Source organism: Cnephaeus nilssonii (genome assembly GCF_951640355.1).
Source record: "Cnephaeus nilssonii genome assembly, chromosome: 17".
Taxonomy (NCBI): Eukaryota; Metazoa; Chordata; class Mammalia; order Chiroptera; family Vespertilionidae; genus Cnephaeus; species Cnephaeus nilssonii.
The window spans coordinates 34,773,616-34,799,465 of NC_137088.1; the positions used below are offsets into that span (position 1 = coordinate 34,773,616).

General features: G+C 44.2%; 2 protein-coding genes across 11 annotated transcripts in view; one reads left to right on the forward strand and one right to left on the reverse strand.

The window, feature by feature from the left end:
- The first annotated feature begins 1,156 nt into the window (after positions 1-1,156).
- On the forward strand, positions 1,157-10,322 carry MKRN2OS (MKRN2 opposite strand). 2 transcript variants are annotated; one of them, XM_079794508.1, is made up of 4 exons: positions 1,157-1,467; positions 4,502-4,551; positions 5,788-5,950; positions 6,950-10,322. In XM_079794508.1, the coding sequence occupies exons 1-4, from the start codon at positions 1,250-1,252 to the stop codon at positions 7,185-7,187; spliced, it is 669 nt and encodes a 222-aa protein (XP_079650634.1). In that variant the 5' UTR covers positions 1,157-1,249; the 3' UTR covers positions 7,188-10,322. The 2 variants fall into 2 exon arrangements, with proteins under 2 accessions (XP_079650634.1, XP_079650635.1); XM_079794509.1 differs by lacking the exon at positions 4,502-4,551 and having other exon boundaries at positions 1,272-1,467.
- A 244-nt stretch (positions 10,323-10,566) lies between these two features.
- Positions 10,567-25,850, reverse strand: part of TSEN2 (tRNA splicing endonuclease subunit 2) — a 43,467-nt gene continuing 28,183 nt past the window's right edge. For 8 of the 9 annotated variants that reach the window (XM_079794478.1, XM_079794474.1, XM_079794475.1 and 5 more), the window contains 4 exons: positions 19,285-19,321; positions 18,399-18,510; positions 17,199-17,288; positions 10,567-16,210 (listed from right to left, as the gene is read on the reverse strand). In XM_079794478.1, coding sequence (XP_079650604.1) covers positions 16,151-16,210; positions 17,199-17,288; positions 18,399-18,510; positions 19,285-19,321 — 299 coding nt within the window. In that variant the 3' untranslated portion in view covers positions 10,567-16,150. The remainder of the gene's footprint in view (positions 16,211-17,198; positions 17,289-18,398; positions 18,511-19,284; positions 19,322-25,850) is intronic. The other variant, XR_013814806.1, reaches the window with a different exon arrangement.

Consider the following 25,850-nt stretch of genomic DNA (forward strand, 5'->3'; position numbering starts at 1 on the left):
TTAGATTTGAAATATTTTCTAATTTCCATTGTTATTTATTCTTTGACCCATACATTATTTAGCAGTATGCTGCTTAATTTCTAAGCTACTGGGAATTTTCTAGTTAGCCTTTTCTTATTGATTTTTTTATTTCTAGTGTAATCCCACTGTGGAATTGTCTATTATCCTTTTAGTTTGGTTAACATTTGGTATATATTTTTTGAAGTATGTTTTTAGGTTCAAATAAATTTAAGATCGCTCTTCTGTTTTTCCAACACATTATGACTAATAAATTTCCCTCTTTGTGCTAGTTGCCATGTGATTCAGGACAGTGTTATATCAGTGAAAGAATCTATTCACCTCCTGTTGTGCACTATGTAAAGACGTATACAAAAGATGTTTCTGAGAATGCTAGTTGTTCATTGCATCAGGATACTGTTTTCAGTGAAGGAATGTGTTGACTCCAGACAGAATGGTGCATGTAATACACTATATAAAAGATGTTTCTGAGAGTGCTAGTTCAAAAAAGAAAATATCTCAAAATTCTTCTTCTTGTACTTTGTCTGATATTAATAAATTATATCAGCTTTCTTTCACTGAGCCACACTGGCTGGGCTAGTTGGTTGATTTTAAAATGCAGTCTGAGAACCTCTCACACCCTCTCCCAGTCAGTAACTACTACCCTAGGGTAACCACTATCTTTATTTTTACTGTGCTGGTAATTTTTTATGAGCAAGATTACTTCTACAATATAAAGCATCAAAAGAGAGTAACCTCAAAGTAAGGTTACTTATTCAAAACCAAAACGATATAAACTTTACTAGAAACACAAAAGTAAGTGTAGATGCCTAATTCCAAGAGGCGCCTAGAAGTATGACTAATTCAAGGACCGTGCTCTGGGGGAAACATGAGCCCGGCGCGGCAGGGCCAGGGAACGCTGCAGGAGGCGGAGGAGGTTTTCACAGAAACCGAGGGCTTTACAGCATGAGTAGGAGCTGGCTGCCAACAGATGCAGAAGGTATAAAGGCTAGAAGAACAGTCTTGTAAGCAAGCACAAACGAAAAGGAAAATGAAAGCTCTTTAGGACACTCGTTTTAGGGGCGGCCTGGTTACTGTCCTGGTTAATGCCACCCGGTTTGGCTTCCGAGGCCGTCAATCAGAATGACGTCATTGATGATCGGGTTACTCGGGCTGCGTGAATTTGCTACCTGTGCGATCAGGAAAAGGAAGTCTGGGGAAACTGCCCCTGGCTGCCCAGGACGGGAAGGCCATGCAGGGCGCAGAGGCCGGAAAGCCTTTGATTAAATTCAACCATTGCAGGAAATACATCTACAGCTTCAGCGTGCCGCGATGCTGCCCCCTCTGCCGGCAGGACGTGGGCTCCAGGAAGCTGGAGGAAGCACCTGTTAGCATCGCCAATCCGTTTACCAATGGGCATCAAGAAAAATGTTCATTCCTCCTCAGGCCAACTCAAGGGACGTTTCTTAGGTACAGTGTTTTTTACGTGTTACATTCAATTGTGCAAACTTTCCTTCTGTGTGGTAGTCACTAAAAACCTTTTACAGTGAGAGTGAAATGTGGTGGATAATTCTTTCCAGTTTTTTGGGCATTTAATTCTAAAATGCAGGCCTATTTGTTTTATAGAAATAGATGGTGTGCATACTTCCCTGGAGCGATAAGTGCAAGAATATATGAAGGTCAAACCTACTTATACAATTTTAAGAGAGAAAAATCCATAATCTGGAGACGTACTGAGCCATAGATTTTGAGCTAAGAGGCTAGTTGAAAAAAATGACCCAGCAGCCCGTCTTACCAAAATACCTTCATTGTGAGTTAGTTTGTAGTCTCTCTGATAAACAGGTTCAATGTACGGAGCCTGAAGACTCTTTTGCGTGGAGGTGAATTAAACTGAAGACTGGAGCTGGTTTGTTTCCATTGCAGGCACCACCTGACTTTAAGGTTTCAGAAATCAAAAGGAAGGGCTGTGCCTCCTGAGAGTCCTTGTGGAGTTTACAAATGGACAAGCCAGGCTGCAAGAGAGCAGGGGTGCTGCTGAATGCTGGCACATGCTGGAAGCGTGTCCATGCGCATCATCCCCATCTAATGCTCCCAACGCTCTCATGCCCTCAGGAGTGCTTGGGATGAGAACATCAGAGTTGACTATTCACTTCCCTGCTAACTAAATTCTTGCATCGGTTTCCTTACTGTCCCTCTGAGGCTGAAATGAACCAAAGTGTATAAAAGGTGTTGTACCAAACTATTTTATAAACAAGCCCCTCATTCATGCTAACTTGAAGTCATTAACTGTTTGGATTCCAAATGTTTTTGAATAAAGTGGTTAAATTTTGGAATTCATTTGCCAAAACATGGTTCATTCAACAAATCCTTACTGAGCAGTTCTGGGTGGGAAACTCTAGGGATGTCACGGTGAATAAGCCACAGCCCTGCACTCAAATGACACATGACCGGCTTCCTGATCGGCCCCTATTAAGATTTACTTATTCTATGATGTGGGGTCATACTGACATACGTGGCTTCCCTGGGCGTTGGCAGAATTGAGGTGGTGGTGTTGAAACAAGCCATATGCTTTGGCATTCTCCCAACCCCTTTACCCCTCAGGACAGGATTCGCAGAGTCTTAGGTAGCCTCCTGCCCACCAGACCCTCTAAAGCTAAGTCCCAAACCGTTTCCTTCCTTTACACCCAATTTCCAAACTCTCAGGACGGACTCCCACAATTTACCTTGAGACAATTTCACTGACTTCATAAAAGAGAACCCAGCAGTGACCCAGAGGAATCCCTGAGGCTCTGATCTCGCGAGGTTAGGGTCCCTCAGGACTGCCTCGTGGCTGTGCAGGGTGTGGGCTGCACAGAGGCACCGGCCAAGGCGGTGGTGAGCACTGAAACTCAGTATTCCACTCACCACACCACGGAGAGCTGCTTCTGCAGGAAGAAGGGCCCCTTCATTTGTCCAAAGGTGACATATAGGAGAGGGGCGGCCCTGGCCCTGGCCCATTATGTGCATCTGCAACATTCTATGTATTATTCCCCTTCACAGCACTTACAGGTCTATTAGAAACTTGCTAAACTAGAGCCCAAAAGTCTTCTCTGGAAGCGAGAAAACTCCGTGAGGGCAGAGACCCGTTATTATTTCCTGTATGTCACTAGCCCTTCACTTCAAAATATGAGAAATTCCTGACTGTACAGGCTCACAGTTGACACCCAATAAACATGTGTTGCGAGACTGAGAAATAACTGAAGGAAAGAAGAGCGAGGGAGGACATGCCTGGGATTTAGGCAGGAAACCAAGGGCAGTGATGTGCTCAGGGGATGAGCTCGGGGTAGAAAATTCGGCGGGTGCCGCGCTGTCCTCAGCCACCCAAGACTATCCCTGTTTTTCTCAGCTTCATTTTCATTTCATTTCTTTTTTAAAATATTTGTCTTGATTTCAGAGAGGAAGGGAGAGGGAGAGATAGAAACATCAGTAATGAGAGAGAATCATTGATTGGCTGCCTCCTGCACATCCTACACTGGGGATCAAGCCTGCAACCTGGGCATGTGCCCTGACCAGGAATTGAACCGTGACCTCCTGGTTCATAGGTCAACGCTCAACCACTGAGCCACGCCTCATTTTCCACCTCTGGAACCCCCAGGGTCTCAAAAGAACTCAAAGCGGCTCCAACAAGATGACCTGGAGGAGACTGCTCTAAAGAGATGGGGCAGCCATGTGTGTCCTTGGTCATTTTAAATCCTGCAACTGCTTGCTTTTAATGAAGAACGAAATATCCAGACCTGTGGTCTGACAAAGGAGCTTTATCATTTAAAAATAACCTCTATGCGGCAGGCACTCTATAGATATTTTATTCTTACAGCCAGCTCACTAGGAGGCTTATGATATTCCCGGTTTATAGTTGAGGAAATGGATTAGAGAGAGTAAATGACTTGCCCAATGTCCCAGGGCTAGTAAGTGATGGCCTGGGACTGTATACGAAGGTTAAATTATACGGACTTATCCATCTAATGTCCAGTCTCAGGTAAATAATAATTCCAGGAGACAAGGGCTGTCCAAGAGAAGTGGGTGTGGTCATAGGCCACAAGACCAAAATGGGCGAAGGCAGACTGCACTGGGAGGCATTCAGGAGCCTCTCACCCATGTTTGCCTGAGGAACAGGCTGTCACCTCACAGAAAAGGAGGAAAGAATAAGGTGCTCCTTTAACAAATCCCCTCTGGGTGGGCTCCTCTGCCCGGTGTTATGCTGACTTTTTGCTCTAGCGGGACTGGCCTTCTAGCACACTCACCTTTCGTACTGGGGGCGGGGCAACAACAGAGATGGGGGCAGGGGGAAATGTTCGATCTCAAATGTAGAATTGGCCTAACCAGCTTTGAAACAGGGCTTTCACTAACTCGGACACTGCTGGCCATCTGGCACCAGGCAAGAAAGGAGGCCCGTCACTCCCCGACTCTAAGTACCAACTCTTTGTGCCGGACGTATGCAAATGAGGAAAAAATATGTTTCTTTCAGGGAGTATGATGGAAGGTCTGATCTTCATGTTGGAATAACTAACACAAATGGTGAGTGCATTTTCATATATATTTTTTTTAGCTTAAAAAATCCTCAAAGTATCCAGACGAGAGTGGCATTTCTAAAGAAAAGTGATCGTGCAACATTTAATTAGGAATTCCTCTGGTCCCTGGTTTCTCTTGCTGGACCATGAGATGAGTGATGCTACTATCCCCCCAAATACTTGACTGTACAGCAAAGTATTCCTAACAATACTAAATATTTGAAAAAAAGGTCATTAATGTTTTCTCAGCCAAGAGTGACAGAAACCTTTTAGTTTTTTGTTGGTGTTTAAACAAGGAAAAAACAGAATCCTGGAGAGATTGATTTGCCCAAGACCTCACTGGGTGTGGGAACCAGAATCTGGACCCAGGCCCTCTGCTCTCCAATCCTGTACTCACTCAGCCCACTGCTACTGGGTCTTCACACTCCAGGGTCTCCAGGAATTAGGCAGAAACTTCTGGATAAGTCAGGGGATATAACACCAGAGCAGGTGGTGGAGCCTGCAGTGGCTTTCTGTAAAAAAAAAAAAAAAAAAAAAAGTAGCAGCAGCATGTTTAAATAAAACAGTTCTTTTGGCCAGATTTAGCTCTGAGGGCACAGAGTCTGCAACCCCTGAACCCAGAACATCCTTATCTGTAGGAAAAGGGCCTGGTGAGCCACTTGCAGGCCTGGGAAGGTGAGCAGGCCAGCCAGGTGAGCCATTGTTCACCTCCTTGAGGCAGGAGAAACTGATACTGTGAACAGAAACCTAGGACTGCGTTTTTGAACTCAGAGTTACCCATGTGATCAGTAAAACTTACCACCAGTCTGATCACTAGAAATTTATTGCTGATTGAAGGAAAGCTAGGCCCATTTGTAAACAGAGAACTTCAACAAAGATATTTGGAGGTGATTATCCTGGTGCCTATTGTTGTCTCTGTTTCCTGGGGGTGACTCCAGAGGGCTGAAGAGCAGGTGGAGCAAGAACTGGGTTTCCCTGAAGGAACTGCTTTGCAGAAAGTAGGGGAGGCAGCGGCACCATAGCCTCTCCTTAACTCCAGGCAAGACCTTCTCGAAATCTCCTAGGCGAGGGGCTGCCTCCTGAACTTGATGATCCTGGAGGAAGGAGGTCCCAGAATCAGAAAGTGCAACCCGGGCTTCCGATATGTCAGGTTACTGTGGTGCTGCTGTTGTTTTCTGACGTCCCCCTTTCACAGAGGGGCACGTCCCCTCAAGCTCCTGCATGATCCTGGCTTTGGTTGCAGGGGTCGTCTATAATTACACTGTGCACGGTGTCCAGCGAGACGAAGCAGGCTGGGAGCAGAGTGTAAGTATCCCATTATTGCAGCCCGGCATGTTTGGACTGATGGACCAGTGGGACAAGTACCTGGAAGACTTCTCCACCTCGGGGGCCTGGCTGCCTCACAGGTATGGGGCTGCTGAGACCACCTGCTCCCTGGCCCACATTTGCCACACAAATGTCATCAAGTCACTGAGGACGCTGAGCGGCGTTTATAGTAGCACCTGTAACAGAATTTAAGCAGGGGTTTATTCAGAGGTGAGCCAGCATATCCTATATAATAAAAGCCAAATATGCAAATAGACCGAACGGCGGTGCGACCGGTCGCTATGACGCGCACTGACCACCAAGGGGCAGATGCTCAATGCAGGAGCTGCCCGCAGGCCCCAGGCCAGCCAAGCTGGGTGCCATTGGGGGCCCCCCCGATCGCCCTGCCGGTCGCCCCACAAATTGGCCCTGATTGCCAGCCAGGCCTAGGGACCCTACCCATGCACGAATTTCATGCACCAGGCCTCTAGTATTACATAATAGAATCAGAGCATTTTAAGGGTTGAAAGGGCCAGAACTTAGAACTCTCATTATTTGAATAGGTATTTTTTACATACTTAACACTTAACAGTAATGTGTACAGCAAAAGCTGTGATATTATAGTCCATAAAACAAAAAACTTAAATGATATTCAAAATTTATAAATATTTTAAGGTTCTATTGTTTGGTTTTAGCAATTTTTTAATTAATTTCTCAATTCCTTGCTCCCTTAACACTTTAGATATATAGCATACTTGTCCATTTAAATTGTTTTCAGGCTACCCTTGAAACGTAGGCTATCCTAAAATTTAAGAAATGAAATTCTACTTCTAGAATCTAGAATTTCAGCGAAATTAAGTTCCCCAAGTTGGGGTTTATGTGCACCTTCACTCACCACTCTGAACATTCGGTTAAGTCTCATCTGTATCTTACGTTGCAATCTGCACTAGCCCAAGATGCCAAGCGTCCCTGCCCAGGCTGGGGCCCAGCTCACTGAGTGAGCCCGATTTCAGTTATGGAAGGCCTTCAGCAGCTTCGCGGCCTGCTCCTGAGCAGCTTTCAGAGCTAAGCCTTCTCTTCTTCATGTCCTTGTTTTGAAGGTACGAAGAAGAACACCACAACTGCTACAGTTACACCCTCACATTCATTAACTGCATTCTGACCACAGAAGGCAAGGAGCAACTGGACAAGAACGAGTTCACGGAGAAGTTTGTGGTCCCCAGGACCAGGAAGGCTTCCAAGTACATCACGCTCTACCGGGCGATAGAAGAGCGTGGCTTCTACGTTATCGACCCGGATCAAGAGCCAAGTCCTCCTCCGGGGAGTGGTTTGTGCTGAGTGCGCCCCATAAAAGCAGAAGGGACAGGATATTTGGGGGTTACTACTTTTAACAGACCATATAGACTTCTAAATACAGTAACCTGTGGTTAATTTAAAAAAAAAAATAGTGACAGGGCTTCCCTTGAAGCATACTTCAGTTTATCGCAGTATAAGAATTTACAAAATTAATAAAAATTGCCCTGGGTTTTCAAAATTCTTTTCATAGAATTTCAGTTTTCAAACTGAGAATCCTCGTTAAAGCATAAAGTGGCAGCGTATTTTATTCCCAGAACAATGAAAACTCTTCCTATAAATTAATTAGAGCTGAATAAATTCACCTTTCCATGTGAATCCGGAAGGTGGGGGCATTTGTAAGAAGGTGAGCAAGACATCTGCAATTTATGAAATAGAGTATTTTCACCTCACTGTTTTTCTTGAAAAGCATAGAGTAACCTCTTGATGGTCAACAATAGGGAAAAAAGGGGAAACAAAGAAAAGGTCTCAGAATCTACGTTAGGCCATGGGCATGCACCCCCGAATTAGCCTTTCTAATCCATACGCACAAACTGGATTGGCAATTCCTCAGAAGCCGAACACCAGTCGTTTCCTTCTCATTTTGCCTGACCCGACAGGAGGTCCGCGGCTGGGTTTACTACAGCACCTTCTCTTCCCACGTTAAGTGCCACTTCAGAAAGGACTCAGTGAAGGGATGTCTTGTTTTTCTAATATTCAGAAGAAGAAAGGGGAAAGCTGGGCTAAGCAACTATAAAGAAACGAGGTGATTTTAACAAGCTTGTTAGAATTTGTATATCCAAATAATCATGAAACTTTAAACAGCCAATCAGCAAAACATTTCAGAATTCCTCTTTGGAACCTGCTTCCAGAAATCACTTCGTTTTGGGCCAAATGTGATCTACTCCACCACATCTTATTCTCCAGCCTGGGCACCAAGTGCTGTCTAACTTCTGAAAGCCAAACCCATCCTCAAGGTACTCAACTCCAAAGCACCAAACCCATCTTCAATGTACCCACCATCACAGTACCAAAAATTACTTAGTAATATAGATATTCAGGAAACTTGCTACAGATCCGTAAAGCTTGCTTCCAAAGAGGTGTTTGGTCAATGTTTCTGCACTGGCAACTTCGGTGGGAAAAAATGCAGGCACACCAATGTTTGTACTTGTAAATTCTGGTACTTTAGAGAAAAACAAAACTTCCCACCCAGAACATGACACCACTTTATTTTTTTAAATATATATTTTTATTGATTTCAGAGATAAGAAGGGAGAGATAAACAGAAAGATCAATGATGAGAATCATCGATTATCTGTGACCTCTTGGTTCATAGGTCGACACTCAACCACTGAGCCAAGCCGGCTGAGTGAACATGATACCACTTTAAACAGAACTGTGACTGCTATTCTGTGGTGTTCAAGAATTTGTAAAGATCTCAGCGGGTAAATATAAAAATGTGTTGAGTTTGGGGAATAGTATTCCAATATGCCCCTGGTCTTAACATGCTATCTTAGTACTCCCCTTCTCTCGTCCTGTTCTTTACCTGATTATTGGTAATCATAGCAGCTGCAGTCAACAAGTATTCATAAAGGTCTCCACACCAGAATAAACACTTCTTATTCTTCCCTTTCACTTAAGACCACCTGTGAAGTAGGCACTAACATTATGCTGGCATCATTTTACAGATGAAAAGGGAAACTGAGGAAATGACTTGCCCAAAGTCACACAGTGGCAAAACCAGGGTTTAAAGACGTTTGACTGCAAAGTCCATGCACTTAATTCCTGGCCACCTGGTGACCTGCAAGAGACCAGTGGTACCTAGGATGTGCAGCCACTGGGCCAGCAATTTTTTGTATTAGTGGAGATAAAGGAGAAAATAAGGGTTTTGCTTTCATCAACATTCAAATTCGGAGAGGAAGTAATATGTCATAAAGCAATTCAGAGAAGATCAATATTAGGAATGCCAATTTCATGCTACTGTCTTAGTGCTACATCCCTTACTTTTCAAAGCTTCAGCAGTCCCCACTCTTTATTTCAGAGGCTGCTCTCCCACCTGGAGGTGACGCTGGGAGTAGTCGGCCTGTTATTTCTTCACTTCAGCAGGCTATAAAGTCCCTACAGGTAATGTCACAGTATCACCCTCCTTTTTTTTACCCCTAATAAAGGAAATTAAGCATCTCATAGCACCAATAGATGGCAATGTTGCTCTGTTCTTAGAATGATAAACTGAGAATCTGATTGTTTATCATACCAGCTAAGTGCTAACTGAAGGACGAGGAGACTCTGCATTGGTATCAGCTCTGCTTCCCAGATGAAGTCTCAGAGTTCTCCCTGCCACCTCCCCAGATGCACTTCTTCATCTCAGCACTTAGCACTGACCCACGCACACGTGGTCTTCCATCAGTGCTTATGGAATGACAGACCACTGGGTTCCTTTTCACAGAGAGGTCAGAGTTTGTCTCAGTGTTACTGACTTGAAAGACTAAAATGACCCACACAAAGGTATTTTTCCAAAGCCTCTACAGCATGCATGGATTACTATAATAACCAAGAAAACCCAAATAAACATTACTTAAAAAACCCCTCAGAGGCCATATCTAGCTCCCTTAATTCAGGAAGTGCTTGCTACCTCACCTTCCCCCATCTTCAGAGCTGTCTTCACTTGACCTCAAACTATTTTTCTATCACCTCCTTCTCCATTGTGTTACCTACCGGGGCATAAACTAGAGAAATGGGTATGGTAATGCTTACACTTTTGGTTTATCTGAAAGGGAAAAAGGTATACCTACCATGTACGGATCCTTTCATGTGTCATCTCATTTAGTCTGCAAAACAAACTCAGGAGGAATTACTCATCCTCATTTCACAGCTGCGGAAGCCGAGACTCAGAGGGACTAGGCAATGTTTCCAAGGTTGCCACTGTTTTCCTAGGCTAGACGTGGAGTTTGGGCCAAGTGTTCCTGATGCCACTGTTCCCACTCTACCAGCATGTACATTTAAGTTAGGAAGAAGATCTACCTTTGCAATATTGTTTCAGAATATGTAAACATTCCAAAAAATGTAAATGCTTAAAGCTTTTCACTTAAATTAGATTGAATTGCTTTGAAATAAAAAAATATCACCTCTTTAGTTTAACCATTTCACATATGTTTTTTCATATCATGTATTTTTTAGTAAGGCATCCCTGTATTTCACAAAATGATAATAAGACTTAAAATGTTTTCAGCATGTATATAAAAAGCAAAGATTTAAACTAAATTGATGGGTTTAAATCTCTCTCAATTTTAGAAATGGGCCTCAGAGGTTTAAATAAGTTAACATTCATGGGATAATTATTTGAGTCTGTAATCAGATTTCTAAAAATTCAATTTGGTTGGTAAAATCATAAATGGTAGGTGGGTGGTGGGGAGGAGAGGCATTTCATTTCTTTTTACCCTAAGTACTCCTCCACAAGGGAAAACTAAGTTAAAGACCACATTCAAGTAAATGATAGCGTTTTTTAAAAAGAGAAAATGAAAATGCTTTAACAATAAAGGCAGAATAATTAGGAATTAAATTATTCAAAATAATTATGACAAAAACAAAAACGAATCGGTAAGTAACAAGGAACTTTCAGACTACTATACGAGGCTCAAAATCATAGGGAAATCTAACCAACTGCAGCCTGATAAACCTGCCTAAAACTGTGTCCCATTCATGTAGGTTTAATCCGTACCAAGTGTTATGTTTGAACCGATTACTTTACAGAAGTGAAATTCTTTAGAGAGCACTCAGGGCAGTAAAGGCACAGATGTCACCATTTCCCCTCCCAGTTTGGGGATGAGGGCAGAAAACGTTAGCCTCTGACATGGAAGCGAAGAAAATCAACATACAATAATCAACTGCACAGGTAACTGCCTTAATAGAGGACACAACGACTCATCCCCCACAATGAATCATCACAGCTGCAAAAGACTAACAGTACATAGGCTGGGCACTGTGTTAATAAGCACCTTGTAAGGACCAACCCACACAATCCTCCTGTGATCCTCTGGGGTTGATGACAATGTTTTTTTTATTAAGGTGAGATTCATATTACACTGATTTTAAAGCAAAAAATTCAGGCATTTAGTACAATGTTGTGCAACCCTCTCTATTGAGTTCCAAGTCATTTCATCACCTGAAAGGTGATTCTATACCACAAGCTCCTCAGCCCTCTCTCCCCACTGCCCCTGGTCACCACCAATGTGTTCTCTCTCATTGGATTTACCTGTTTGGGGTATATAGTTGGAATCAAACAATATGTAACATTTTGTGTCTGGCTTCTTTCACTTGGCATGTTTTCGGGATTTGTCGCCATTGTAGAATGTCAATACTTTTTTTTGGGTGGCTGAATAGCATTCCATTGTATGTGTACGTTGGTAACACTAACTTCATCTGATAGATGAGGAAAACTGAGGTTAAGAGCGTAGGGCTAGTAAGTGGATGAGTTGGGATGCAAACCTGCGTCTGACTTCAGAGCAAAGAGTTCCTCTTAGCCATCCTGTCCTCCACCCAAGGCCAATCAGAGAGACTAAGGAATTGCTGAAATTTAATACCAAAACCAGAGCCTTAATAAATAGTTCAAAAATCCTGAAAACTGTAAGCTATGGACTCTAACTTGAGGAGGTGGTGCCTTAAAGGCAGGGTAGGTCTGTGGTTACAGAACCACATACAGGTGCCCCACTCCCCCCTGGGCTGGTTCAGCACTTCCAACGGCGACTGCCTGACTCTGGCCACGGGTTCTTCCGAAGGCAGACTCTGAAGAACTCACTCCAAGGACAAATAGCCCTTGGCCATAGCAGGGCCTCTACCAAGTCCCCTCCCCTCTCCACCTTCTGTGCACAAACACTGCATTTGTTATCAGATGAGCCCAACTTCCACCAACACCTCTGTTCTCAACCCAGATTTAGCTCTGAACATGGGCACGGTGTCTTCTCTGTCTCCTGCCCATTTGGTGGGTTCTGAGAAGGGAGGGCAAACTCCTTGTGTCAGGTATATTTTGAGTTCTCCTTTATCCATATAACCACAATGAAGTAAATATATTAATTGGCCCCATTTTAGAGGTCTGAAAATTGAAGCTCATAAAGGGCAAGTAAGTTGCCCAAGGTCACATAACCACTGAGGCAGAGCTGAGGTCGAAATGGGTCCTTTCTACGAGGCTCATTTCACTGCCTAGCTTTCCATAAAATCATCTCCAGGGCAACGAATTAAAAGTCAGGAATCACATACTGCTCCCACCTTGGACCCACAGGTGGTCCTCACAGAATCTGTGAACGCCCTGAAGATGTATGCAGATTTACATGCATGAGCAGGTCCCTGGTGAGAGGGATCTCAGGCTGCACCCCAACCTCTGAGGTAGGGGACCACCACCCAGCGGTGCCAGCACACACCCAGCCCTGTGTGGAGGGCATTCTTCCTTTTTAACCTCCAACCGGACAAGCCCTATTTCTGATTTCACAGGCTTTTCTAGGCTGGTGTCACGTCAGTGGTGGAGATGGCGTACAGGCACTGCATGCAGCTCTCAGGCCACGTCCTCCACTTGCACTTCTGACAGTGGCCTATCTCCGAGCCCCACACCTTCCTGTGGAGGGTCCACCATCTGAACTCAAAAGGCTGTTTGGGATAAACAAGAACACAGGCGTCTGCCCTATCTCAACTCCCACTACCTGAATATTTACTGTAACAATTTGCAAAAAATGTTAGCCTGTATTAGTTATCCAAATGTAAACAACACACGAAATAGATGAGTTTGCAGAAAAATCATTCAGGTTGTGTCTGGACTAGAAAGAGGACACAGCATGCGTTGCGGCCTTAGGTGACTGGTGCTTGCACTGTTTGGACGCATGGTCTAGTATCCCATCATTTTCCCGGCCTTAGTAAGTAAAAATGTCTCCTATGGAAGTGGAAAAGCCTGTGAAGAAAGTAGGTGAGTTTTAGAGGCCTAGGAAATACCACTGCATTAGAAAAAATAGTTGGAAGTGATAGTGTATTAAAAAAAAAGTGACCATATAAAGTATAATTTTTATATGTATAATCTTGACCAAGCAGGTGTCCACTTTTTTGTATGATTGTTTGCACTAGGTTGACAAAATATAACGTGAAAAATGTTGGTTGCACAAAGTCTTGCGGTGTTCTTGACTGTGATGTGCTATTTTCAGTGAAATTCTTGTGCAGTTGGTCAGCCTGATGCCACTTGAATACATGCTGGCACAGTGAGTGGCTTTGAATACCGCAGGAGAATGGGAAAGTGATGGAGGAGAGAGGATTTGGTGAAGAATTTCAGTTTTAAAGCAAGTCTCAGAGGTTTGAGAGAGTTAAGAACCACTCAAGCCTGAAGCTTTGAGGGGTGTGGGTGAAGCAACTTCTGCTCTCAGTGAGGCTGTGGCATCTCTCCCGGGGAACTGCAGAATCTCCTGAAGGTGGTTTTATTGCAGAGTCAATTTCCAATCTTGAGGAACTTGAGCTTTTTTTGAAAACAAATGCCATCTGGTACATTTATTTCAGAAGGTAAGAAGAAAGTGCTAGGACTTAATACTTCCAAAGAAAAGCTAATACTGCTTTTATTTTTATTTATTTGTTGTTGTTAATCCTCACCTGAGGATATTTTTTAAAACTGATTTTTAGAGAGAGTGGTGGGGAGAGAGGAGGAGGAAACATTGATGTGAGAGAGACACATTGATAGGTTGCCTCCCACAAGCACCCCGACCTGGGGCTGGGGGCAGGGATAGAGCCTGCAACCAAGGTACATGCTCTTGACCAGGAATCAAACCTGAGACCCTTCAGTCTGTGGGCTGATGCTCTAACCACTTTGTTAAACTGGCCAGGGAGAGCTAATACTTTTACCTGGAAACTGTGAGGGTGATTTAAACTAAAACCTTTGCTGGTATACCATTCCAGAACCCCCAGGGCCCTCAGGTAACGCTGAGGAGTGCATGGCCTGCTACATCGTGTTCAAATCTACATATAAAGAAGGAAAATCCTCCATACAGGCTTCTTTGACTAAAGATGATGCTTTGGACATTCTTCTGGAGCATTCAGTTACAAATATCTGTGCCGTCTTTGGCTTCTCCACATCCTTATTGTAGCCTTTATACCAAGGAGTCGCCACAGCCTTCAATGCACATCAGCTGATGACAAAGCATCTGAGTGTTTACAGGAGGACTGTGCTTTGATGAAGGGTTCCTGGAAGAGGTTTTACCATAAAGGCATCTGGTGCACTGATTAGACTTGCAAAGAAGAGTCACTACAAATGATCAATGAAATAGGGAAGAAGTGTCTCCTGAAATTTTTTGCCAGCATTAAAGGTTTTGAGAAAGTGATGATTCAAAGCAAAGTCTTTCATTTTGCTAAGGAGCCTGGAGTAAGCAAAGTGAACAGTAAAAATGCTGAAGAACTATTAGCATCACCAATGAAGAGCAAAGTACTAAGAAGCTCTTTCAAATTGATGGTCGTTATTGGTCTGAGGCAGGGGAGCTCCATTACTTGAATGCCAAACCTTTAAAACACAACCAAGGGCAGACTCTTAGGCTGTCAGGATCTCTAAGGTCCTGCATCGAGGGATGCAAACAAGTGTTCATTCTGTGTTTTTTGTTTTTGTCTCAGCTTCCAAAGATGGTTCTGAACCATCTACTCTGGAGCATTTAATGCCGAGGAGGGGCTGTCCGCCAGCTTCTCGAATATGGACAGTGGATGAGCCTCAGACCATTGTTCCCTCACTCCTACGTTGGCTCCCTCTTGCTCAGTCTCCCCGCCCCCATGCCCTCTGCCCACTTCCCTCCTCTTGCCTCCAAATGCCACTCCTCGTGCAACTCTTCATTGGGATCTAACCAATTAAAAAAGGCTTTGTTTACTGTGTTTACTAAATGTCAATTGCACTCATTTTGTATCTTTTTTTTTTTAAATATTTACATCCTATTGTAATTTTATAGTGTTTCCCAGTGAGTTGTGTTGTTTTTAATATATTTTATTGATTTTTTACAGAGAGGAAGGGAGAGGGATAGAGAGCTAGAAACATCGATGAGAGAGAAACATCGACCAGCTGCCTCCTGCACACCCCCTACTGGGGATGTGCCCGCAACCAAGGTACATGCCCTTGACTGGAATCGAACCTGGGACCCTTCAGTCCGCAGGCCGACGCTCTATCCACTGAGCCAAACCAATTTCAGCTCATTTTATATCTTCCTTCACACATTATTTCACCACCTATTTTTATTTCAAAGAAGTTAACTGAAGCAAGGTGCAACTTTTATCTAATACTGCATAATATTGTGTATTCTACACAAACATGCCTACCAATTAGTAAACTGACAAATAATTAGGTAATTGATGTTTTAAATGCTTTCTATGATACAAAAATCCTTGCTAAATATTAAATGGACTGTTATGTGCTTCAGTAATTGGTTGAAGTTCTTGGACAAGTGGAGACATGTAATTTTTTCATTTAAAGTAATGGAACATGGTGTCCTGCAACCCCCAGATCTGCTTTCCGGCACTCTTTCGGGAACAGATTGGATGTGGTAACGAGATGCCTGTGCATAAGTGCTGCTTTGGGAACTGTCGAGTGCCACATCATGTAACTGTCACCATATAGAGGTTAGATTAGAGTAAAACAGAGGTTCCCTCTTGCTGGTCTTATCTATCCACGCTGCTCACTGAACAGATGAGGATGCAGAGTGGGGCCTGGAGGCAAGGAGCTGGGGCCAGTCACGGTCAGTGCCCACTGAGGACAGAAGCTGACGTCCAGGCACAGGGCTCGCTTCTTCTCCCCTGTGTAATTTCTTTTTAAAACACGAATAGTTCTCTGGTTTGGGGAGCACCATGCCCTTTAAACTTTCCAATTAATGGCCAATTACAATAAAAGGACCCTTTACCTCTCCCTGAGCTTGGCTTATTGTAGGAGACTCAATAAATACTTTTTGGTGAAATCAGAATTCTGAGGTTAAATGTTAAAGTTCATCTTGGTCACTCCTCTCTCGTGAAGAAACCCAGCGGCTCAGAATCACTTCCTGTAACCAATAAAAACAAAAAAGACGAATAAATTTCAAAAACAGGAATGAAAGAACATGCTAGACATATGACATCACAGCTACTTTTCAGAAAAACCTATCTACATAATGAGGATATCTGTTCCCATTTCTTGTAAACGGACATTCGGAGGAAAGTGAATGCAGCGATATAAACCTTACATGCAAGTAGAATATACCGTAACTGTGAAAAGATTTTGAAAGCAAAACTTGCCTCAGCTGTGGGATTCTACTAGCACCTTCCAGGATTAGAAGTGCCAGTACAAAATCTCATATTTAACATCGGAACCAAGTCTACGATGGCGCTGATATATCCAGGTCAGCACTGAGAGGACAGAAGTGGATCTGGATTGGCATTTTATGAAAAGTAACCTAGTGGGGATGGCAGGACAAACTGAAGGGATGAGACGCGGGGGTCCTCGAGCAGGTCTGCAGTGGCACGGTGCAGTGAGACCAAGAGGAAGGGTGCAAGGTTAGAGAAAAACAATGAAGTGCTGGACGTGGAGGAGGGTCAAAGACAGGGCGAGAGATGGAGATATTAAACACTGGATGACGGAACAATGAATTTGGCAGCCCTGGCAGAGAAAATCCTGTCAGGAAGACCAGGGGAGACTCAGCTCAACACAGAACCCCAGAAGCCAGACGAGAAGTTCAAGGAAGGAATGTCAACAGTGACACTCCTAGCCTCTGAGAATGAGACTGAGGAGAGGTCTGGCCTGGCCAGGGGGTCCCAGGCCGCTGGGACAGCAGTTTCAGCTGGGCGGTGAGGACAGAAACCAGATCACATCGCAGGTATGGGAACAGCAGGAATTAAGGGCGAGTGCGAGTGGGTTTAGCAGGGAAGGCCCGAGAAGACTTTCTTTCCAAGGCAAGATGGGCTCATTTGTTTTCTTGGGAGCACATGTTCAAGAGGACGCGATGCAATGGACAGAATCTTTGGGATGAACTGAATGACCTCTAAGTTACACACCTGAACTTGAATTCTCTTCATGCATTCTGGGGATTCCATTTCTTTGTCAGTCATGGTAGAGGGTTTAATCAGATAGCACAGCATGAGTTCCTATTGAGAAATAAAAACAATATCCATATCCCACAAAATCATAATACAAATCTGAGTGCTCCAGCAGGAAACGCAGTCTCCATTCCCGCTCACCCTGTGCTCCTGGTAACATCACAAAGCACATCAGTGTCCTCCTGGGAACATCATAGCTGGGCTCACACTCTAGACTAAGGACCTGTCATTTAGACATTGTTGACATGTCAAGAGAATGCAAATAAAGTAGATATATTGGTTATAAACATAAAATTTAATATATTAAATGTTTGCTCAAAAAGTGGGCATAAAAACATTAGAAACAGTATAGACTCCCATATTTCTATAGGACAAAGCTCCTTTTCCTAGGCTACAGCCCAAGCAACTTCCCTGGCATTGAAGACAGTTGTCACGTGGCCCCTCTGGACTCGCCAGTCTCAGCTCTCACACTCCCAGCAGCAGGGGGACAGATGGGAGGGGGCCCACAATTTGTTTCAGTTAGCAAACTACTGAATCACAAAGAACACACAGAGCTTCCATCCTGTATAGTCCTGGCGACTTCCTTCCTATCTTGATGGCAGCAGGAAACAGAACACAGCCGGGCAGTCAGCTGGTTCTCAGTTCGAATCCCACTCCTGCATTTGAGCTGCATGATCATGGATTTCTCACTCAACATCTCTGACACTTTGATTCCTCACTTTTAGGATGAGGATAAGAAATGGTGGTGAGAAACATGTAAAGTGTTTAGCAATCAATATTAATTCCCTCCCTGCCTTTTCAAGAGATATGCGAACTTTCAAAAGAAACGTGTCCATGTTTGGACTCCTTTGTGAATGTGTGGGTGAATTTTGAGCATGTGCTGGCTGTGCTTACCAAAGGCACCCCAGAGAAGAAAGGCAATGCCCACCAACATCAATCACTATGGGGAACTTCAAAGTTCAATTCCTGGAGCTTACAACCAGGTGGTGGTGGGAGGGACATAAGGGGGAGGAGAGCTTCTAGCACAATATTCCAGAACTTCACTGGTAGAAACACTTTGAAGTTTCTCCAAATGACTTTTCTATTTCTACTACATTTAAGAAGAAAAAAAAATCCAACCATTTCAGTGACAGATAATGCCAGAGCTGATGTTGTTACCTTGGAGACATTCACTGAAACTCTGCTCAAGGTAGCCAGTGACTTCCAACTGAAAGGTCTTCGAAGAGAGCCCTCAAAATGGTCATCGACTAACTCAATAATGACAGAGTAACTGGAAAACACACAAAGGGAGTTTTAAAAATAAAACATATGAAATCAATCTTTTAAAAGAATATTGTTTTTTCTACCAAGAACAAAGCTACAAAAAAATGTACATCATCTGATCCTAAATTCCCCTAGACTGCTGAGAAAATGTTAATGAAAAACTCACACTTCATGTTATAAAATCTTAGACTGATTTCAACACATATAGGAAAGTAACAGAAATATTTCTCCCAATATGAAACCTGAGAATTCACTCAATGGTTTGGATACTAATATTCACTGATATTAAGATGAACAGTGATTACATGGATTAACTCAATGTTTAATACTAAAAGACAGATTATCATAACCATTTATTGTTTTATATATAGTATCACACTGTTGGTGGATAAGGCACAGACACATAGTATTTATCCTTATCAGGCCAACTGGAACATGACTGATTCTGTGGCACTAAAAATTAAAGTGCAGGCCAAAAATATCATGTCCCTTTAAGTCATTGACATTTAAAAATCACTCCAGCCTGGACGCATGGCTCAGTGGTTGAGCATCAACCTATGAACTAGGAGGTCATGGTTCGATTCCCAGTGAGGTCACATGCCCAGTGGGCTCGATCCCCTGTGTGAGGCATGCAGGAGGCACCCGACCAGTGATTCTCTCACATCATTGATGTTTCTCTCTCTCTCTCTCTCTCTCTCTCTCTCTCTCTCTCTCTCTCTCTCTTCCTCTCCCTTCCTCTCTTAAATCAGAAAGAAAATTATTTTAAAAAATCACTCCAAACCTTGCATGGTAAAATGGAGGTCCTTTTCGATACAGCACTGCAAAGAAAAAGAAAGAAAATGTATAACCATATGAAATAAAAATCTTATTTTATTAAGTTTTTTTTCTGCTCCACAGAGATATAAACACCCAATTATCTGTATGTGGGTAATCTGCAATATGCCCTGCAGTCTATTTTTAAAATCCAAACTGTTATTCCCCCTGGAATGAAATGCAATTAGTAAAGCAAATCTGTTGCCAAGACCCTAACACCCTCCTCCCATCCCCACCCCACAAATGAATTCTAAAGTCAAGTAAAAGTGATTCTTATCTTGCTGCTTGTTTTATACTCTCTGGAGTGAGCGCTTGAAAGTGTACTAAGAATGTGAAATTTGTATAAAGTAGATAAACATTTTTATTTCTTAAATATTTTATTGATTTTAGAGAGAGGAAGGGAGAGAAACATCAATGATGAGAATCACTGATCAGCTGCCTCCTGCATGCTGCTAGTGGGGATTGAGCCAAAAACTTGGGCATGTGCCCTGATGGTGAATCGAACCCTGACCTCCTGGTTCATGGGTCGATGCTCAACTACTGAGCCACACAGGCCAGGTGTGGATGAACATTTTGTTATTCATGTCAAGTCAATGTAATTCAAAGTGTCTGAGCTAATCTGGCCAGGTACTGACTTAGGTGTTGGTGCTAGATATGAACAAGGCTCATGCCTATTTTTAAGAAATTCCAAGTCAAGTGGGGAAAAGAAATCACAAAACCATACACAACACTCAGAGACCGGTCTGCCCTACTACAGTAGTGCCTCCTCCATGCATGAAAAACATGTTCCAAGATGCCAGTGGATGCCTGAAACTGAATAGCACCAAGCCCCTATATATGTGTTTTTTCTTAGACATACATACTTGTATTAAAGTTTAATGTACGATTAGGCACAGTTAGAGATTAACGACAATCTTCTACACTAATAAAAGAGAAAAGTGCAAATTGACCATCACTCCGCTATGCTACCAGCCAATAGGAGTATGCAAATTAATCCAACAAAGATGGCCAGATGGGAGATACAAACTGGCAAGGAGGCTGGCACCCAGCAGCCCCAAGCCCCACCATGGCCGCGCTGGGGCTGCAGGGGGTGGATCGGAGATACAAACCCGCAGGGAGGCTGGCACCCAGCAGCCCCAAGCCCCGCCATGGCCGCGCTGGGGCCGGATCGGAGACACAAACCCCCAAGAAACCCGTGGAAAGGGAGATAAACTATCATAACTTTATCTCTCTTCCCACAAGATGAGAAAACTGCCCCGGGTTTATTTAGTGATGTGGCCCACACCTTTCTACTAGCACAGGGTACGTTATGACCACTCCCAGGAAGTTCTGGTCAGAATACCATTTCCAGGGAATAAAGCTACTGTGGCAAATCATCTAAGAGAGGAAACAAGCTTTTGTTGGGTTTATTCTGAAGGTCAGAGAACATGCCACCCCAACATATTGATGATCTTGAGCTGCAGATGTTTGAAAAACAGCAAATGCATGCAGAGGTTTTCACTGAAGTCTCCTGATCTGCCTAAAATTGGACCCCCCAAAAGGAGCTTAATAGGTCCCCTTGATGGGAGAAGTGTCATCAGGCAGAGAAAACTGACTCCTGTCACAGGACAGGAGAGTAGAAGTTGACTTAACACCCAAACTTTGTTACACACTATTTCCTCCCACCCCTATTCATCCTTCCTGAAAATCATTTACTCTCCTCTAAGAGGCCTACATCTCCCGTCCCCTTTCCCTAGGAAGAAGGTATTTAAATCTGCATTCTAAGCCACCTTGGGGAGTTACTCTTTTTTCCCTGGGATCTCCCACATATACACGAGGTACACATGTTAATGAACTTTTGTTTTTCTCTTGGTGATCTGTCTTTCATTACAAGGGCCTCCACTAAGAACTCAGAAAGGTAGAGGTAAACTATTTTTCCTCCTCCATAATTCTATCTTGGGAAATCAAGTCCCCAGCTGAACAATGAGGTTGGCTCAAGTACCAAGCAGTCTTGGCTGATGGGAGGGAAGCTTCTAGGGCAGTGATGGGCAACCTTTTGAGCTTGGTATGTCAAACTTCGCCAAAAAACTGAGCATAACTCGGGTAGTGTGTCACTTTGAGGAAAAAACATTATTTCGCAAATGTTTCATCCTCAGGAGCAGCAAATGTTTCATCCTCGGCATGCGGCCGCCTCAGCGGCCGCGTGCCATCAGAAATGGCTACGCGTGTCAGTGCTGACACGCGTGACATAGGTTCGCCATCACTGTTCTAGGGAGAAATCAATGATACTGGCATCAAAGTGGGACGGAGGGCACACACGGAGGATGATTTGGCAAATTCGATAGAAATGTTCAAGGTACATCCAAGAGTCTTCTTCTAGGAATCTCATCTGCTGAGATAAAGCACAAGCGCATAAGCCCTGGTCAGAACCCAGGATGCTACTGCAGGATCCCCTTCCACGATAGGAAAACCTGGGAACAACCTGCATTTTTAGGACAAGGTGGCATCTATACTAATAAAAGGGTAATATGCTAATTAGACTGAACATCTTCCAGAAGACCTTCTGGACGTCCTTCCCAACAAAGCCATGTTGGCGGGGCCAAGGCAGAGGAGGTTAGAGGTGAACAGGCTGTCAGGGGAGAGCAGTTAGGGGGATCAGGCCAGCAGGGGAGAGCAGTTAGGGGGATCAGGCTGGCAGGCAGGTGAGCGATTAGGAGCCAGAGGTCCTGAGGGGTCCCAGATTGGAGAGAGTACAGGCTGAGCTGAGGGGAGCCCCTTCCCGTGCATGAATTTCGTGCACTGGGCCTCTAGTAATTAATAAAATAGAACCATTATAATGGCTTTGGGCCATAATTAAGGTAAAATTAAGTGTTACTTGAACACGAGCACTGTGATACCCCAACGGCTGATCAGACAGCTACTAAGTGACTAATGGGTGGGGATCATCTATAGCGTGAGGATGTGGAGACACTGGACAAAGGGATGATTCATGTCTTGGGCAGGATGGTGCGGGACAGCAAGAAACTTCATCATGCTACTATAATGATGCACAATTTAAAACTTATGAATTGTTTATTTCTAGAATTCTCCATTTAATATTTTCAGACAGACACTGACCACATGTAACTGAAATTGAGAAAAGTGAAAGGTCGGACAATAGGGGACTACTGGTAATTCAGTCTGTGGTGGTCAGGAGCGGCTGCTGAAAGCATGGGGCCAGGGACTCTGCCACGAGGTCCTGGGAGCCCTTTGGAGGGAGGCGAACACCACCCCTCACAGGAGTAGAAAGATTAAATTAGACGAGAGCAGAAAAGCACCGAGGCAAGCTTTGGTCAAAGGAGTCAGCACCACGGGAGCTTCTGGGTGGGAATGTAAAGAGAGGCTCCCCCTGGCTTCCGTCTCCTTTTCAGCCCTGGGTGACCAAGGTCAACTAGCTCCGCAGCTGCACTTGATTTGAGATCCCTATCACTTGTTCCAAATACTGCTCCTGGAATGAAGTTTGATTGACAAGATTTATTCAAGGAAGAGTTTCCCTGATAAGATGTGAATTTCATAACGGCCCTCTGTCATGAGTCATTAGCTCTGTAAGCAGAAACAACTGTTAAAAGAATGTCCTGGATTTAACCCGGGATGGCAGTTCTGAGGTACATGTGCTTAGGTCACTAGCCTTCAAAACTAAACTAATATTGTTAAAAACCAGGCATGAGCACTGTGCCTGGAGAAGGGGTAAAGTTTAGGAAGCGATCCTCCCATCCAGGCTAGCACTGCTGGTGAACCCTTGCTAAAGCAGGAACTGGGAAGACACCCTTCGTGTGGCTGCTGGGCCAGAGGCCTGCTCTCACATTAATTATACAGGCAGCTCCAAGTGCATGATAGGCCCCAGCTGTGGCAAAGGCCTCCGGGGAGTTGGGAAATAGCAGTTGATTGATTTCTTTTCTTTTCTTTTAGAAAAATCTGCCTGCTTGTCCGTTCTTTCATTCATCCTTATAAGGCAGTTTATTTTTAAATTAGGAAAGTTCTTGCCCGGCCGGTGTTGCCCAGTGGTTGTGCCAACCAATGAACCAGGAGGTCAAGGTTTGATTCCCAGACAGGGCACATGCACAGGTTTTAAGCACGATCCCCAGTAGGGGGCATGCAGGAGACAGCCAATGAATGATTCCCTCTTATCACTGATGTTTCTATCTCTCTCCTCTCCCTTCCTCTCTCTGAGAAAAAAAAAAAAAAAGATGTTGTTTTACAAAGCAGGTACTGTTACCCAGTTATATGAAGAGCAAACGAAAGCTTGGAGAGATGAAGAAAGCCAGCTGTGACCCCAAAGAGTGCTCTTTACATCACCCCATGCCACCTCTTAATGCATCACTGTAGCCTTATCCACTGGAAAATTCTACTCAAATTTCACACATAAATTAGAAAGTTGGAGAAGGCCTGCCAAGCATTTGCACTGAGTGGCTATTCTTTTTTTTTTTTAATCTAGGATGTATTTTTATTGATTTAAGAGAGAGAGAAAGGGAGAGGGGGAGAAAGAAAAACATCGATAGGAGAGAGAAACTTGGATCAGTTGCCTCCTGTACCCACCCTGACCAGGGATCAACCCTGTGACCTTTCAGTGTACGGGACGATGCTCCAATCAATTGAGCCACACCGGCCAGGGCCTGAGTGGCTACTCTTACAGGAGAATGAAAAGGAGAACAGGGCAGGAAGCCAATGAAGAAAAATGAAACAGGCACATCACTTATTTAAGCAACGTGACCTGTAGCCAACACAATTATCTGAAAACCTAGCAAACTAATCTCAAGCTAATCCTGAACATTTGTGTGGTAACTCTGAGTTAGGATATCTGTATCTGAAATCCAGGCATGGAAGAAACAAAATAAACCATTTATCTTAGCGATATGGGATTTTGAGTAAAATTTCAGGAGGTACCTTCCAGCCCCTGAAGACCATTCTCTGAGTCTAGGTTAAGCACACTCAACTTTAGAGCACTTAAATGTTTCAAAGATTGAACTGGCTTTCTTTGGGTACTTAAAAGGCTCTAAATCATATGGAACAAGTATGTGACAGAGCTCAAAAGACCTCAAGGGCCAGGACTTCTTAGAAGGCCTCTCAAGTATCTGGCCTGTCTTCCCAATATCTCCAGGGGGCTTACTTAATGTGTCCAAAATATTAAGCCAAATACCTAGGCATTATCCCTGATTCCTCTCTTACCCACAAATCTCACATCCATTCCATCTGCAGGGCTGGCTGGGCTCAGCTTCCCTAACTAAGTCACTCTGCTTCCATTTTTGCTCTCCTGCAATCTTTTAGTAAGAGACGAGATAGAGGATCCTGTTATATGAAGTCACTAAATTTAAGTCACTCACTTGCTCTAAATCTCCCAAGACGTCCAATCAGCAGAGTAACATCCAAAGTCTCTGCCAGGCCCTATGTGAGCCGGCCCCAGCCTAACGCTCACTCTCCCTGGACCTCCAACTTACACAGTCCTCCTGTGTTCCTGAGGCCTGCCACGCTGTTCCTGCCTCCGGGCCTTTTCACTTACTGTTCACTTTTACCTAGCATGTTCTTCCCCAAATTCTCAAGTGAACGGCTCTCACTGTGGTCACATATTTTCAGTGCTTTCCTGACCACCTTTACCAGCGTCCTTTACTCTGCTCTGTTTAATTACAATCCTGATCAGCACCTGCAAATGCATTATGTCTCTGTTTGCTTGTTTGTCTCCCCCGCCAAAAAGTAAGTTGTCCCATCAAGGCAGCTTTGTGCTTGTCTTGTTCACTTCTGTATTCCTGGCCCACAGGAGACCTTCAGCAATTCTCTGTTGCATGAAGGGCTTACATGGCTCAGACTCCTCACTTGAAGTAAAGATCAGTGGAGGAAGAACTATGTAGAAGTTTCTCAGAGTCTGGGCTCCAACATTAAAAGTCCAGCTCTATAAGTTACTGGCCCTGAAAACTGTTAGGGGCAAATGACCCATTCTCCCAAAACTGCAGTCTCCTTCTCAGAAAAATGAGGTTAACAAGTATCCATTGCCCAGGACTGCTGCAAGCATTAAATGAGCTAATGAATGTAAAACACTTAGAACAATGCTTGGCATGTACTAAATGATTAATAAATGAGAGCTGTAGTTATTAATATAACTAGAGGCCCGGTGCACAAAATTCGTGCACGGGGGCAGGGGGGAGAGGGTGTGTGTGTCCCCTCAGCCCAGCCTGCACCCTCTCCAATCCGGGACCCCTTGGGGGATGTCCAACTGCTGGTTTAGGGGATGTCTGCCTGCCAGGATCGGGCCTAAACCGGCAGTCGGACATCTCCCTCACAATCCTGGACCGCTAGCTCCTAATCGCTCACCTGCCTGCCTGCCTGGTCGCCCCTAACTGCCCCCCCTGCTGGCCTGGTCGCCCCCAACTGTCCCCCCACCTGCCGGCCTGGTCACCCCACGCAGTCTGCTGTTCAGTCGTTTGGTCATCCCACACTAACCCCCCTGCCAGCCTGGTCGCCCTACACAGCCTGCTTGTTCAGTCGTTTGGTCATCCCTCACTAACCCCCCTGCTGTCCTGGTCA

What these genes read in the sequence shown, in the direction of transcription:
- MKRN2OS (XM_079794508.1), top strand. Translation starts at nt 1,250, where the DNA reads ATGCAGGGCGCAGAGGCCGGAAAGCCTTTGATTAAATTCAACCATTGC. An exon ending in ACTCAAGGGACGTTTCTTAG is followed by an intron (nt 1,468 to 4,501) that starts GTACAGTGTTTT and finishes TGTTTCTTTCAG; the next exon opens with GGAGTATGATGGAAGGTCTG. An exon ending in TGGAATAACTAACACAAATG is followed by an intron (nt 4,552 to 5,787) that starts GTGAGTGCATTT and finishes CTTTGGTTGCAG; the next exon opens with GGGTCGTCTATAATTACACT.